The sequence below is a fragment of the Urocampus carinirostris genome, chromosome 9, assembly GCF_059441175.1.
Source record: "Urocampus carinirostris isolate Australia breed hairy pipefish chromosome 9, RoL_Ucar_1.0, whole genome shotgun sequence".
NCBI lineage: Eukaryota > Metazoa > Chordata > Actinopteri > Syngnathiformes > Syngnathidae > Urocampus > Urocampus carinirostris.
In genome coordinates, this window is record NC_142357.1 from 39,273,100 (window position 1) to 39,289,523 (window position 16,424).

At 43.7% G+C, this 16,424-nt stretch overlaps 1 protein-coding gene across 1 annotated transcript in view; it reads right to left on the reverse strand.

Moving 5' to 3' along the window:
* The window catches only part of LOC148360252 (phospholipid-transporting ATPase ABCA1-like), a 45,438-nt gene that overhangs the window by 27,655 nt on the left and 1,359 nt on the right, over nt 1–16,424 (reverse strand). Inside the window, exons 2-6 of the mRNA XM_088343789.1 lie at nt 14,381–14,681; nt 11,331–11,424; nt 10,154–10,295; nt 9,950–10,068; nt 3,861–3,982 (exon numbers count right to left, since the gene is read on the reverse strand). Of these exons, the coding sequence (XP_088199915.1) occupies nt 3,861–3,982; nt 9,950–10,068; nt 10,154–10,295; nt 11,331–11,424; nt 14,381–14,446 (543 nt within the window). The 5' untranslated portion in view covers nt 14,447–14,681. The remainder of the gene's footprint in view (nt 1–3,860; nt 3,983–9,949; nt 10,069–10,153; nt 10,296–11,330; nt 11,425–14,380; nt 14,682–16,424) is intronic.

A 16,424-nucleotide genomic window follows, 5' to 3' on the forward strand; every position in this document is an offset into this window, starting at 1 on the left:
CATAAAAGCAAAAAATGTTTTAAAAAGAAATTGAGAGAGCCACATCATATATTTTCAGACAAAATTGCCAAACACACTCTCTAGACAAAAGCATTTTATTTCACCGTGTGTCATTTGATGATTTAATCAAATGTATGAAATGATAATAATGCCAAATCCTGCATCCCAAATCAATGTAAGTATGCCATTTACAATTTGTCTCTACCGTCAGTTAAGAGTAGTGAGGCAATTTTTTTTCCATGAAATTTGCCCTTAATAAGGGTTTCAAAACAATGTGCATGCAAAGTTCTTTTGTAAAAATGTCACAAATGACTGCAAACGATAAGCATATCGTCATATTCACTTTCGGTGTAGACTGCACTGAGCGAGAGAGAGAGAGAAGGAAGTGCCTTGCCCTGTGTGAGGGATCCGCCCACCTGCACTGCTCACCCAATCAAAGTGGTTTGCCAGCGTTTTTATTTATCAGTTTGAATGGTTTCTTATCGAACTTCTGCATTAAGTTGCTTCGGCTTTATATGGACGAACACTTGACTTTGGAACGCCACAGAGAGATGTGCAATAGTGACATTTTATTTCGGAGCCATATGTACTCATGAAAAGAGCCATATATGGCTCCCGAGCCATAGGTTCCCTACTCCCGGTGTAGGGTGATGCCTTCTTGGGTCTTGTGTCTTCATCAATCATTGTGTGCGCGTGTTTTAGACTCAATCAGTAACTCATCGTCGATTCAATAAGGATTCGTTTCCCTTTTTTTGATGGCAAAATCAAATTACTTTTCAAGCGCTTTCAAGGCCATTCTTTTCATTTTTTTCAGTACTTTCAAAGGAAGAAATCCAGCGCTGATCAAAAGAACGCTTTTGTTGTTGCTGACTAAAACAAAGACGCTATCTTGCTGCTAGCAAATACTATTTACTATTTGTGCTGGTTTTGTGCCAATGGGCTGCTAGAAACTGACATGAATTCTGACATTCTGCTTCAACAATGCACATAAAGCTTCAATACGTCCGTGGAAATGTTTAAATCTAAGCTTAAAACACACTTCTACTCTATAGCATATGAATAACCCATACTTTTCGTGGACAATATCTCTGTATTATTTGTGATTGCAACATCCTTTGCTGTCTGGTAATCCTGAAAGGGATGCCACATGTGCGGTCCCTTCTCAAGGTTTCTTCATTTTCCTCATGTTGAGGTTTTTCCTTGCCCTCATGTTGGTTCCAGATCAGGAGATGATGTAATAATAATCTGAAAAATAGTCTGTGTAATAACCTGTGCAATGTGGCCATTGCTGAAGATAGGGAGAGGTTTTGGCAGGCAGAAGCCCAACAGCTTGAGTCCGCGGCCAACAACAACAACATGAGCCGCGTATTCAGTCTACTACGCCAAGCCCGTAGCGGCCCACACATAAAGACAGCCCTGGTAAAGGACTCAGACGGCAACCTCATCATGACAGAAGCCAACTGCCTCGAGCGCTGGAAGGAGCACTTTAGCCTCCTCTTGCAGCACAGCACCATCCCGGCTGATCCCACCCTCCTAGGGGCTGCGAGCACAGCACCTCCTAACGACACCTGCTGCACAGACCCTGTAACACCCGAGGAAGTGAGAGCTGCTCTGAAGAAGCTGAACACCAAGAAAGCCCCCGGCATCTGTGCCATTACCGGCGAGATGCTCAAGGCCGGCGGTGATGGCATGGTGGAGTGGCTAACCCGCCTATTCAACCAGGTGTGGGAATCGGAGCAGCTGCCCACCGACTGGACCAGAGGAGTCATCTTGCCCTTCTGGAAATGCAAGGGCGACAGGCTTGTCTGTGGAAACCACAGAGGCATAACCTTACTCTCCATCCCGGGCAAGGTCTTTACCAGGATCTTGCTCAGCCGTGCCCTTCCAGCAATCAGAAGCTGCCGCCGTCCCCAGCAGGCTGGCTTTATGCCCAACCGCTCCACAACGGACCACATCTCTGCCGTCCGTTTGCTGATAGAAAAGACCCGTGAATTCCGTAAAGATCGCCATCTATATATCGGATTCATTGATCTGAAGGCCGCCTTTGACACTGTCTGCCACTCTTCACTGTGGAACATCCTCCAAGCTCTCAGAGCACCACCCAAGATCATAGCCCTGTTCAAGCTGCTCTACAGCAACGCAGAGAGCTGTGTCCGTATCAACGGCATTGACTCCGACTGGTTTGCTATCTCCAGCGGCGTTCGCCAAGGCTGCGTGGCTGCTCCCGACCTTTTTAATTGCATCATCGACCATCTGATGTTCAGGGTTAGTGAGCGCATCCCCGGAGTGTCTTTCGGCAACTACCACCTGACTGACCTGGAGTATGCTGACGACACCATCATTCTCAGCACTTCCTACAGCCAGCTGAGAGACGCTCTGGGCATTTACAGCGAAGAGGCAGCGCGGCTTGGCCTGCAAGTGAGTTGGACGAAAACCAAGTTCATGTATGTCGGTGATGGACCAGATCCACCTCCCATCCAAATTGGTAGCGACATTGTAGAGCCTGTCAAGAGCTTTGTATATCTGGGGTCCATGGTGACAGACAATGGGGACCTAAAACCAGAGATTCTCCGCAGAAGAGCCCTGGCAGCATCTGCTCTGCAGTCTCTCTGGAAACCACTCTGGCGGCACCAGACCATCGCACGCAAGACGAAGCTCCGCATTTACAACCTCGCCGTACTCCCTATCCTGCTTTATGGCTCAGAAACATGGCCCCTGAACGACACCCTGGCCACAAGAATCGATGGTTTTGATAGCAGGGCTCTCAGAACCATCGAGAACATCAGATGGCCCCAGCGAGTCTCCAATAAAGAGCTCAGAGCCCGCACGTGCCAGCCCCAAGCATCTTCCTTGGTCGCACAACGCCGCACCCGCTGGTTTGGCCATGTCCTTCGTCTACCACCAGACCATCCGACACGAGCCATTCTCCAGTTTGACCCAAAGGCCGCATGCTGGAGACGACCACGAGGGAAACCCCGCACTCGATGGCTCGACGTCGTTGCGGGCGACCTCCAACAACACGGAGTTGCCGTAGAGGATGCAGAACAGCTGGCACAAGACCGCCAGCATTGGAAAAACCTGGTTCATCTGGTCGGCTCAACGCACAGGGACGGGACCCCCCGACCTTCGCTGGAGCAATAAGTAAGTAAGTAATAACCTGTGCAGCCCTTTGAGACTCTTTGTGATTAAGGGCTATACAAATAAAAATGACTTGACTTGACATGCTTTCAAACACAAAAAGGGCTACATGGCTGTTGGGTAATAATCAAGCTCAATATAGAAGACAAAAATAGGAAAAAGAACTCTTAACTTTCTGTTCAGTGGGTAAGAAGCTAAAATTGTTTGATATTTTAAATTATTCTTATGTAGATCTGTGAATATTTTAATTCATATTTTATGTTTTTTGCAGGAATCTCCTGCAAAACATATGAAATGACTAATTCCTAAATACATTGGCGTATAATTTGTTGTTATTATCGATAATATATCCTTTGAAAAAAAATAATAAACCTAGGAGCCAAAAGAGCTGTGGTTCTGAATAGAGCTGTCCTGTCCTTTTAGGTGCGACCAGTAGGAGGCAGTGACGCTTTACATGACAACCCCATGTTGACAAGCCACCAGAGCAGGCGTGTCGGGGTCATTTTCACACACTTTGTTATAATTTTTCTTCATTTATTGCGTGGTCTATAGCTCAATAAACCGCAAATGAATTAATAAAAGTGTAGCTCCTTTAAAATAATGAGATTGATAGCGGTTTCCTAGAGAGGACATTTGGCATCCTATTGAGGTCATCTGAGGTCACTGCAATCGGAACTCAGAAATCCTAAAAATCCTCAAAAGAGTGAAACGGCAAAACAGACCTTCTCCAGGTTGACGTCAGCCTCCAGGATGTGGTCCACCACGGACGGGGGCAAGGACACGTTCCTGGAAAGGAAGTGAGCCAATGTCTTCTCATCTCGCAGGAAGTGCTTTAACTTGAAGCCTGAAAACACCAGAAACATCGCATCACCGTGTCGCCCTTTCACCTGCTCTGTGGCCCTCGTTCCTGTTTTTGCTAGAGAAAGCGCACACTTGGCGAGCCACGACATTTACAGGCAGCTTTTCGGGCCCTCTGCAAGCCCCGCCCACGGTCCACTATATTTTACGGCCAAATCCTGCGGTCCGTCGTGTGAGGAACTCATTTTTCTTGTCAGCGATTAGCAAAAAGGGCTTCAAGTCTCTCTCATGTTACTACTTGTCACTACTATGTTACTACTCTTACCAGGTTGTAACTATTAGACATAGGCTCATTCACCAACCTAAACATCAGCAGTGTTCTCGTTTGCCCGCGTCCCTGCGTCCTAGACGCATCGTTTTTGCTGGGGACGCATTGGGTGAAATCAACGTGCGTCCCCTGGACGCAACTTTTTTGACAGCAAATTGTCATTATTATCCGATTACTTTTTTTTTTTAACAAAGATTTACTGCACTCCACACTTTTCGTCAGGCAGATCCGTCGTTGTTGTTTTGGTCTCGCGCCGATCTCGGCAAACGAGATCTCGTCATTGTTTTGGTGGTTGTCGAGTGAAAGAGAAGTATGGCTCCGAAAAACAGTTGGTATCAGGTGCAAATCAACAAAAAATTGGTCCTTTCTTCAGTGTCGGTAAGAAGTCGAAACATAATACAGAAAGTGTAACAACGGCAATAATTCCGGCAAGAAAAAACAGCGGAGAAATTCTTCAGAAGACCGCGAAGGCAAGGAAAACACGTGTTTTGAAGCGAACGATTCGACGAAAGATGATAATAAACAAAAGAATACTCAGAGCAAGAAAAGGACTTTTCTGCCAAAATGGACTCGATTATATTCCTGGTTACGCTATGAGGAGGATGATAATGGAGGCTACATGTTCTGTGATGCGTGCACCCAGCGTGACAAAAAAACTGGATTGCATAAATCATTTCGCAATACGAACTTTCAGAAAAGCACATTGGATCGGCACAACGACAATGAAAACCACAAATTAGCTATGGAAATTCCGTTGCTGCAATTGGACCTTGAGAAGGCATTACAACTGTGGCGGGACAGCAAACCACGGAGAATATATGAACTGAAAAATATGAAGTGATCAAAACCGCATGAATATATAGACTAATATTTCAGCAATATTATTTTGTATAATGTATTTTTGTGAACTGAAAAATCTGAAGTGATAACTGCTTTGTATTACTAATTAAGAGTGATGATTAAAACTGACTGAATATATTGATTTATATATTTATTCATATATTTGTCGCCGATTTACAATTTCAACCTCGATAACACTAAATTTGGGGGACCTATAGATCTCTGTTGGGACCCATAGATTTTTTTGAGCATGCGAGTCCCCGGGACCCATCACTTTTCACAGGTAAAATGAACACTGCATCAGCCTTGTATAATGGCAAAAAGTGATTTACATAAATCATTTATAGGCTATTTTTAAAAAGAATGTGTTGATGTGTTCAAAAACACCGATTGTGTCAAAATGTCTCATGATAGAGAGAAATCCAGATTCCAAGCACATCGCAATGATGCATTAGTGGTGCTCTATCTTTAAGCACCTGTCCACAGGCTACTCAGGTTTTTTCAGGGGGCAGCCTAGTGCCCGCATTAGAAACCCCTGATCTGAAGCATATTGTAGCACCGCGCCACACGGGGGCGTCTGTTGCATTTTGTGTGCGGGTTTCGCCAGCTTCCAGGAAGGCGCTCTTGCTTTTCCTTAAACAGTCAATGCGGACGTCATAACCTCAGCTACACACGCCAGCTGCGCTTTGCCAAACATTTTCGCAGATTCAAAGCGGGAGGTTTTTGTCGACGGGTGGACCCCAGAACAAAAATCGTTCCAAAAACGTCCAATATATGACCAAATAAAACAACCATCTCATCTCTCATCTCATCAGCTGTACCGCTTATCCTCATTAGGGTCGCGGGGGGGGCTGGAGCCCATCCCAGCCATCTCCGGGCAGTGGGCAGGGGACACCCTGAACTGGTTGCCAGCCAATCGCAGGGCACACAGTGACAGACAACTCATTTGCTCATTCACACCTAGGGACAATTTGGACCGGCCAATTCACCTGAAATGCATGTTTTTGGAACGTGGGAGGAAACCGGAGTACCCGGAGGAAACCCACGCAAGCACGGGGAGAACATACAAACTCCGCACAGGAAGTCTGGAGCTGGATTTGAACCCACGACAGGTTCCCATGACAAGAACTGTGCCGCCATACGAGTACCAAACAAAATATATCATAGATGACTGAAAAACGACCAAAGAAAATGACAAAAAAAAAAAACACCAGAAATGCAACCAAAAAGCAAAATGCCATCAAAAACAAGAACTGAAACGCGAACAAAAGTGGTCAAGATATAAACCCCCAAAAAAGAACTAATGGACAAAGAAAGAAACAAATCTGACGGAATAACAACCAAAAACGTCGTGATAATCGACCTCAAAAAATGACCAATGAACAAAAAAATACCTGATAAATGACTAAAATAACAAACAAAAAATCTGACCCAGAAAAACAACCCAACAAAGAACCCTAACCCAAAAAAAACAAATTAAAAAAATCAAATCCAAAGATGACTAGAATAACATGACCTGAAAAATGACTAAAAGCTGACTAAATCAAAAAAAGACGCAATCTGTGCATCCTGCCACCCTCAGCAATACTGACCGGATTTTGTCTGACTAGAATTGGGTGAGTTTTTGGTCGGGGAAAGTTGAAGGGAAAGTTCCTCCTTTCAAAGATCAGGACCGAGGCCATAGGTTTGGTTTTGGCATAGCGCATTTTTTTTTGTTCAACAAAATATCAATAGGGGCAACAGTGTTCATTTTACCTCTGAAAAGTGATGGGTCCCGGGGACTCGCATGCTCAAAAATCTATGGGTCCTAAAAGAGATCTATGGGTCCCCAAAATTTAGTGTTATCGAGGTTGAAATTGTAAATCGGCGACAAATATATCATATAAATCTATATATTCATTCAGTTTTAATCCTCACAGTTTATTGGTAATACAAATCAGTTATCACTTCAAGATTTTTCAGTTCACAACAATATTGTACATTATACAAAATAATATTGCTGAAATAATTATATTAATCTATATTTTCATTCAGTTTTAATCATCACAGTTAATTGGTAATACAGAGTAGTTATCGCTTCAGATTTTTTCATATATTCTTCGTGGTTTGCTGTCACGCCACAGTTGAAATGCCTTCTCAAGGTCCAATCCATTATCATCCTCCTCATAGCGTAACCAGGAATAAAATTAAGTCCATTTTGGCAGAAAAGTCTTTATCCTGCTTAGGAGTATTATTTTGTTTATTTTCTTTCGTCGAGTCGTTCGCTTCAACACACGTGTTTTCTTAGCCTCTCGTGTTTTCCTAGCGATCTTCCGAAGAATTTCTCCGCTGTTTTTTCGTGCCGGAATTATTGCCGTTGTTATCACTTTCTGCATTGTGTTTCGACTTAATACTGACACTGAAGTAATATCCAATTTTGTGTTGATTTTCACCTTCCCTCGACGACAAGCACCACAACAATGACGTCATCTCGAATCAACGAGATCTCGTTTGCCGAGATCGTAGTGCAGACGAAAACTCGAACCGCGAGACCAAAACAACAATGGGGGATCTGCCCGACGAAAAGTTGAGTGCGGTAAATCTTTGTTAAAAATAAAAGTAATCGGGTAATAATGACAATTTCGTGTTGAAAAAGTTGCGTCCCGGGGACGCACGTTCATTTGACTCTATGCGTCCCCAGCAAAAATGACACTGGGACAAATCAATGATTGCTCAATATTGGTGGGGAGGTGCCCCCTCTGTCCACGCAAAAACTACGCCCTGGGTAGGCGCTACGCTGCGACGGATCGTTTGCGTGTCACAGAGCGCCCCTTGCACTTTTCCTTTGACCGACTTCTGCCCTCGGAATCAGGTCCCGTTTTTGCAACGTGGAGATTTTGTCACGTCAGCGTGACTCATTTCCTCAAGCCGCCTTTGCCGGTTGAGACTTGCATTAGCGCCGTTGCGAACAACGACAAAAAACTCAATTGAAATTTGATTAAAAACCTTAATAATGACTGTAAAAACGACCGAAAAATGACCAAAATAAGGCTAAAAAATGTCCCAAAAAAATCCCTGAGAAACAAATAACAAAAATCTTTCAATAATAAACAACCCAATACGACCAAAATTAGGCCAAAGAAAACAACCGAAGAAAGGCAAAAAACACTTGAAAAATGTGCTGTTAAAATGACAACAAAAATGACCTGAAAAATGACCCCGATCAAAATATGACTGACAAACAACCAAAAACAAAAAAATAAAATAATAGATCTCTAAAGAAACTAACAAAAATGGAGGCAAAAATGTCTAAGTTGTGCACTTGGAATCAGGTCCCGTTTTTTAGATTTCGTCCCATAAGCGGGACTTCTTTCCACGAGCCGCCTTTGCACCGGCGTGCGAGTCGAAACCCGCATCGACGGCGTTGCCAAAGGGGGCGGGGCCGCGGATCGCGACGTGCGGTTCCCGCGGTAACCCTCGGGCGAGACCCCGGTGACTGTCGGTCGCCGTGACGACCCCATTCTGCCGTGCATCGGCTACCAGCATCGTCAAAGGGACAAAATGCGCCGAAGTCGGCAAAAACCCCGCGCCGCTCCCGGTTCCGAAGCTCCGTGTCGCATTCGGGCGCTCTCGGGTTTGGAGGACAACGCGCTTCCACCCCCCGCTCCCGCCCCCGCCTCCGGAGCAGGTCGGAGCAGGTTGGAAACTCGAGTCTCTTTGAAGACAAAGCGGCGCATTCCGTTTGTGGAAAAAGAAAAGTCGGGCGCACAAAGACAAAAGTTCTCCGTTGAATCGAGTCGGCCCGCTTCCACGCAAAAGGACAAAACTCTGAGGACGGTCGCGCCCTCGGAGGAAGGGAGGACCGACTCTGGAAAGGCAGCGCTGAGAATGTGAAGACGGACCGAAACCCAAAGGCAGAATAACCGACTCGCTTTTTCTTATTGGGGTTTTTCTCTGTCATTTTAGGGTTTCTTTAGGTCCAGTTTTTCAGCCGATTTCGGCCTTTGGTTTCGGTTTTTGGGTCGTTTTTTTATCAGAGTCCATAGGCCCTAAAAAAAGAAAGGCACCAGGTCTGACCTAAACTGAGCCGAGAAAGAAAATTTGACCGCATCGCTCCAGGTTTCGCATCAGGAACGTTGACATTTTTGCAGGATTTCTGTTATTTCTATTGTCTGTTAAAGCCTTACGGACATGCATTCCCTTTACTGAGGTTTCGGGATTTCTTCTTTCCTCGGACTCGTCGAAATAGATACCCTTTGAAATTCTCTCTTATCAAGGGTTAGACAAGGAGAGGGACTTGACTATATCTAAAAACGGACCCCAAAAATGGCTGGAAAACCACCCAAGGAAAATGACAGATGAAGAATGATCAAAAAATAAAAAAAATAAAAAAAACCCATCCAAATACGCACCTAAAATAAAATAAGACTAAAAACGACTCAAAAGAACAAAACGGACCAAGTAAATGACCAAAGCAAGACATTTAAAAAATAAAAAATGACAGAAATGACCCAAAACGTGGAAAAAAAGACTAAATGACTGAAAATTAACAGAAAGCAAACAAAAGTCAACCTCCAAAAAAACCTCATGACAAAACAACTGAAACAAAAACAACTACTGATAGATGACCAAAAAACAAAATCACCCCAAAAAAAGCTCAAAACGAACCAAAAAAAAAAAAAAACAATCACGTCAAAAATCGACAAAAAACTACTGAAAAATGAGCAAAAACACAAACGAGCCAAAAAAAAAAAAAAACAGAATAAACAATTCAAAATTACTAACTAAAAGCTATAGAAAAAACAAGAAAAATCCCACCAAAAAACGACGCGACACCAAAAGCTGCCGGAAAATACACCCCGGTACCTGTCGGGCCGCTCCGGAGCTTCCGTAGGGCGCGCGCCAGCTCCTTGAAGCCCTCCACGTTTTTGTCGTTCTGACTATACAGGAGGATCTTTTTGGCGTCCGAGAACAGCCGAGAGATACTGGAGGACGCGAGACAAAAAAGGGGATAAAAAGCGCCGCTCAGGTGTGGGACTCAGCAGAGGAAGAGGCGGCGTCCGGTCTCACATGGAGTCGTTGAAGTTGCCCACCACTCCCGGCGACTCGCCCGGCGTGGGGCTTCGGAAGCACGGGTTGTTGGCGTTGCAGAGGATGCCCTGGATCCACGGCAGGGTGCCCGCCGAGGGCATGGCCTTGTTGGGGAAGTGACCTGCCCGCCCGGAGGAAAAAAAACAAAACAAAAAGAGCTCATTTGCTAATATTCCGGCTTTGCGAAAATAAATTAATACAATACAACAAACAAATGAACCAACAAAATGACTTTACGGGTACAGTGAGCCCATAAACGACTGGAAAATGACCCAAGAACAACTCATAAAGAGCAAGCTGTGACCCAAAACCAGACAATAAAATAACCCCGAAAACAAAAAACGATCAAATTTCAACAATAAAACGACCCAGAAAAATTACAGGAAAACGACCCAAATGTCCAACAAATAAAGTATTAAACAACACGAAAAAAAGGAAAATGATTTTAAAAAATACTCAAAAAAACAAAAACAAAAAACTATAGAGATGTCCCCGAAAGTTAAAAAGGACAGAAAAAGGATTAAAAAAAAAAACAACCCCAGAAAAAAAAGACCATAAAAATCTACCCAAAAAAAAAAAAAAACACTAAAAAACTTCTTGGAAATGGACCCCAAAACGACCCAAAAAACAACAAATAAAGACCAAAATATGACCCAAAACAAAACAAAAAATCAAAAGACCCAAAAAACTACAGCAGAACTACCAAAATTCCAAATAAAACCACAAAATTATGACAGGGAAAAAACACGACCCAAATACGGCGCCAAAAATAACTAAAAAAAAAAAAAAATATATATATATATATATACATATTTTTTTTAAATCCCTCTAAAAACGACCTCAAAACATGACCCAATGGTGGAAAAACAACCCAAAAATCCAAAGATTATGGTACATTGTGATTATGAAGGGCCCAATCGACCTTCGGAGGATGACATCATCCCATTATGACGCCCATAAAAGGAGATACAGGCTGAAACAGCTCAAAGGACGAGCGCACGGGCTTATCTGAGGCTGATAGGACGGACGGACAGGCGGACGGACAGGCGGACGGACAGGCGGACGGACAGGAGGACGGACAGGCGGACGGACAGGCGGAGAGACGGACGGACAGACAGACGGGGCATCTGACAGGGAACCGGGCCGGCCCGCTCACATTGGTGCTGCTCGTAAGGCGGGTAGCTGAGACGAACTCCGATCAGGATGAAGAAGATGAGCAGCGGCCACACGATCTCCACCAATAGCTGCAGCTGCACACAAGAGTCAACAACACAGCCCAGAAAATCATGGGCTACTCTCTGCCTAGTCTGGAGAACAATGCCACCGACAACGACTGGCAATAAAGAACTACGTATGCTAAACCAGGTGCGCGGCAGCGGACGAAGAAAAGCTTAAGGAGTCGTCAACACGGCCCAGAAATTCACGGGCTACTCTCAGCTGAGTCCAGAGGACATTCCCGGCTTGCAGAGCCAACGTTATAAAATAACTTCTCTCTCCCTGGCCGCCGCCACCACCTCTTTGGCATACTGCCTCTTTTCAGTGCTACAGGTCCCTTAAAAAAAGGACTGACAGGCTCAGAGGCTGTTTTGTCCTCGGGGCCATCACCACCCTAAACAAGTATACAAAATTTTGAGAAAGATGACATGTATGTTTAGAATAAGAGTATTCAGATCTCATTTATGGAATTTTAGGAATTCCGGTGCCGCTAAATCTTATTACACTATTGTTATGACGCACTTATAACTGAACTTGTTGCCTAACTACACAACTTTTTTGGGGTTCTATTTTTTCTCTTTGAAGTCTTTATCACGTGTTGATCCCAAAATAACACTCCCCAAAGGCTACTGGGACACAAAATCAAATAAACGGACCCTCTGATTTCAGTTTTGTATGTAATAGCTCGAAATCTGGCGTAGATACGAGTATAGACGGTAGGGAGAACATCTCCTTGAGGAGAAATTCACACCCTCGTACTCCGAGTCTATTTAACCCTACTCCCAATAATGAATTTACCCACAGCCGGCCGAGTTAACTACTCATTGACCAATGCGGAAAATAGAAGATCGACGTCCAACTCGATCAATGGCGCTGGATCCAAATCAAATCTTCGATGTCTGTCTCTGGTTTTAAGTGGTTAATCGGATTAGGAAGTCAGTAACAAACAGGGTTGGGTAGGGTTACTTTAACTGGATTACTTTCAATGACTTTTGGATTACTCCAATACCAAATATGCTAATAAAAGACAAAAGAAACTAAATATGAATCAAATGATGACTCACAACACGTGGTAAGCTTTCTCTCCTGGCTTTGATCTCTTTGATCTCCGGCAAAACGAACATCAAATGCGACAGAAACAAAATGAAAATAAATCCAATCATTTTTGCTGTTCCATGTATTCCGTTACTCCCCAAGCCTGCACAAAATTTAGTAATTTTATTCATATTTAATTTCTTTTGTCTTTTATTAGCATATTTGGCCTTGGAGTAATCCAAAAGTAATTAAAAGTAATCAAGTTAAAGTAACCCTACCCAACCCTGGATACGACTATATACTACTGTAAAACACGTGCACTTTGACTCCCTTTTCAGGTTAGACAGAATTGTCTTCATTTTCAAGAACGTTGTGAAAAAGAGATTAGACAGGACACTCCAGAATAAACGGGTCATAAAGATATTAAAGTAGAAGAAGAAAATAGACCGTCAGGATAAAAGGGGAAAAATATTTACAAGGAAGTGCTAGAGCAGGGCTGGCAAACTCATTTAAGCTCGGGGACACGTGGGAACAAAAGCGCTCTTGTGGGGGGAATCCTAGATTAAAGAAAAAGAGACAGGATAAATGAAATGAAATGATCTGCATTTCTATAGCGCTTTTCAAGTCAATGACTTCCCAAAGCGCTTTACAATGTGCTCCACATTTCCCAATAGCGGCCGTGCAGCCATGTAAGGCGCTAACCAGCTTATTGGGGGTATTAGGGGTTCAGTGTCTTACCCAAGGACACTTCGACATGTAACACGGACGAGCCGGGATTCGAACTGGGATCCCTTGATCCCAAGACGAGCGCTCTAGCTCCTGAGCTACTGCAACAGCCTAAAACAATACCGGATGAAAAGTAGAGAGAGAAAGAGGGGGAGAGAGATAGAATAAAAGAGAAATCGAATAAGAAAGAGAGACTGGGGAAAAAGGGGAAAAAAACAGAAGGAAGAGAAGGAGAGAGAAGGAATACAGCTCCAGTTGCTTTGAGAGTGGCGGCTGGCTTTGGCGCCATCAAGTGGCCATATTTAAAAGAGCAACTTGTTTGTTTTCTCGCGCTTCTCTCTGGGTTGTTTCCCGGGCCGGATTATAACCCTCGGCGGCCCTGATCCAGCCACGGGACGCACGTTTGACAGCACTGGCCTAAAGACTGGCCTAAGGAATAAAAATGAGTGTGAAAAGAAGTGCGAAAAACAACGAAAATTCCCCCCTGATCCGTTTTGTGCTCTTGTTTAGGGTGGTTGTTTAGTCGATGATTGCTGGGATGTGCTCCAGCACCCCGCGACCCTACTGAGGATAAGCGGTGCAGCTAATGAGATGAGATAAATCATCCTTCCATCCATCCATCCATTATCTGCACCGCTTATCCTCAGTAGGGTTGCGGGGGTGCTGAAGCCCATCCCAGCTATCTTCGGGCAGTGGGCAGGGAACACCCTGAACTGGTTTCCAGCCAATCGCAGGGCATATAAATCATCATTTATTTTCAAGAGGGACATTTTCTACCACTAGGAGGCACTACATAAGTGCTGTCCGAGCAGATTACGGATTAGGGGCGGCAGTGGCTCAGGAGGTAGAGAACTCTTCTTGGGATCAAGAGATCGCAGGTTCGAATCCCGGCTCCTCCTTGTTACATGTCGAAGTGTCCTTGGGTAAGACACTGAACCCCTAATACCCCCAATAAGCAGGTTAGCGCCTTACATGGCTGCACGGCCGCTATTGGGAAATGTGATGCACAGTGTAAAGCGCTTTGGGAAGTCTTGACATGAAAAGCGCAATATAAATTCAGATAATTTCATTTCATTCATTTATTTTCCTATGAATTCTTTTGGGGGAGGATTTTATTCTGTGTATTTGAAAACAGTGGAACGTTAGGTTCCCCTGATCTTTTCTGCGTAACACCCGGTCGGGCCCACTCTCACCCGGGTACCTCGAGTCGGAGACCCCCGGTCGACTTACCTTCTGCCGACGCCTGTAGGTCAAGTTCTTCCACAACAGCAGAAGCAGCTGCTTCCGCTGGAACATGGCGGACGCTAGCGAGCCTGCTAGCTAGCTAGCCCGCTAGGTGTCAACGCAGCTCTCAAAGGGGAAAGGTCAGGACGGCGTCACGTCGGCAGATAGCAAAGTTGCCTGCTCGCTATCGTCTTTATTAGCCGTCGCTGATAATCTGCCGCTGATCGCTAATCAATAACTAGCGTGGAGGCGCTCGTCGACGCTAATCTTCACTTCTTGGGGATGAGCTTGACTTTTAGCGAAACCTCTGCAACACAAAAGGCAGAATGCAACATGGTGAGCTCATTTGCATATTCCGGGAACGCGCCTCCATTTTGACCTAGAATCTGCAAAATACTCGAATGATTCAGCGTTTGCGATCGTTTCAAACCAAAAGAAAATGCATTTCCCATCACTTTTTGCTGAAGCGCACGCTCAATTTTGTGTCTGCAGTGCAAGAAAATCCTTTTGTTTTCTTGACTCATTTGATAAACGACACTAAACTCCATTTCTCGATTCACGAAGTTTTTTACTCGCCGTTTTTTTCAAATTCGACATATCTCAGTGGTCATTTTCCATCCTGTTAGATGGCGCTCGTTTGCCGCCCCAAAGGACTACAATTCCCTTAAGGCCGTTTACAGGAAGTGACTTTGTTTGATTTTGCGGGAAAATAAAGAGGTTAGCTTCCACTTTGAATCTCCTCTCTTTTTATTTTATTTTATTTTAAACGTGTTATACTTGCGTGAACCACTCGTTAAGCTCAAGTCTGTTATAGAAAATACAATTTTAAAAAACAGTGGATCAAGTTTTGTTAATCTGTTGAAAGTTAGCTCGCTAAAAGCTGAAGAGCTAGGGCTAGATTAGCTAAAAAAAATTAGGAATTAGGTCGCGGAGTGATGAGAATAATATTCTAACAACATTATTAACTTCATAGAGTATATATGTACGTGTTTATGAACAAAAGAATGTTTTTTAAATAAGCTTTGTTGTTAAAAAGTTTGTAAGGAAAGGGCGGAAAACTTTCAGAGATACCGTTTTACAAAACAAGCTATGCTTTTCTTAGCGTTAAACATATTAGTGTTAGAATAAAATCATAAATACATGAAACATAGGATTTATTTGAATTTTCTTTCAAAAATCACGATGGCGAATTAAAAGATTGACTTCTGTACAGAGTTGGGACGAGCGTGTTACGATGGAACACTGTTACCTCAGAGGTGGCTAAAGTACTCCAACATTTTGCCCAAAGTAAAGTACTGTTACTTCAGGATAATAGGACTCAAGTCAAAAATGGTCACCAATATAATGACTTCAGAAAAATTCCAAAGTTTTTCGTGAAAAAAAACGCTCAAGTACTGAGTAACTGTAGCAACATCTTATTCTTTTTTTTTTTCAAACGAGGCATTATCAAAGTCCATCCGATCAACAATAATTACAAGTCTGTGCACTCAGTTTGATCGGGTGAACCTTCCGCGGATAAAAAATATATCCGCGAGGCTACAGCTAAATACACTGCGCATATACTGTAAAAAAAGTGCCACCTAGTGGTTAAATTTTAAAAAATGAGGTTTCCGACAAAAAATGCGTCTTAGCAGAGACAAACAGTAGAATACTTACGTGGAGGTGATTTAAGTAACGGCTTCGATGTAGCGCAATAAAAGTACACTTTCTTATTTACAAATCTACTCAAGCTAAAGTTAAAAGTATAGTCTTTGAAAAGTACTCCTTGAAGAATTGGTCGAGTTTCATCAACTTGTATTAATAAAAGATAGACTTATCTTTTTAAGAAGAAATAAAGTCAAAATAATGTTTCGAATTCTCATGAGATAAACGATAGCAAAGATCGTATTTGCACGACGCATCACTGTCAGAAAGATTCTTGGACAGTCGTGCCTTCCTGCCGTGAGGACATTCGCTTATTGCGGTGGTGTCCCGCCCCGCCCACACTGTGATTAGACGGCCGGGTAAAACGTGACTTTAACAAGCGGAATTTTCAGCAACTAGCAAGTTT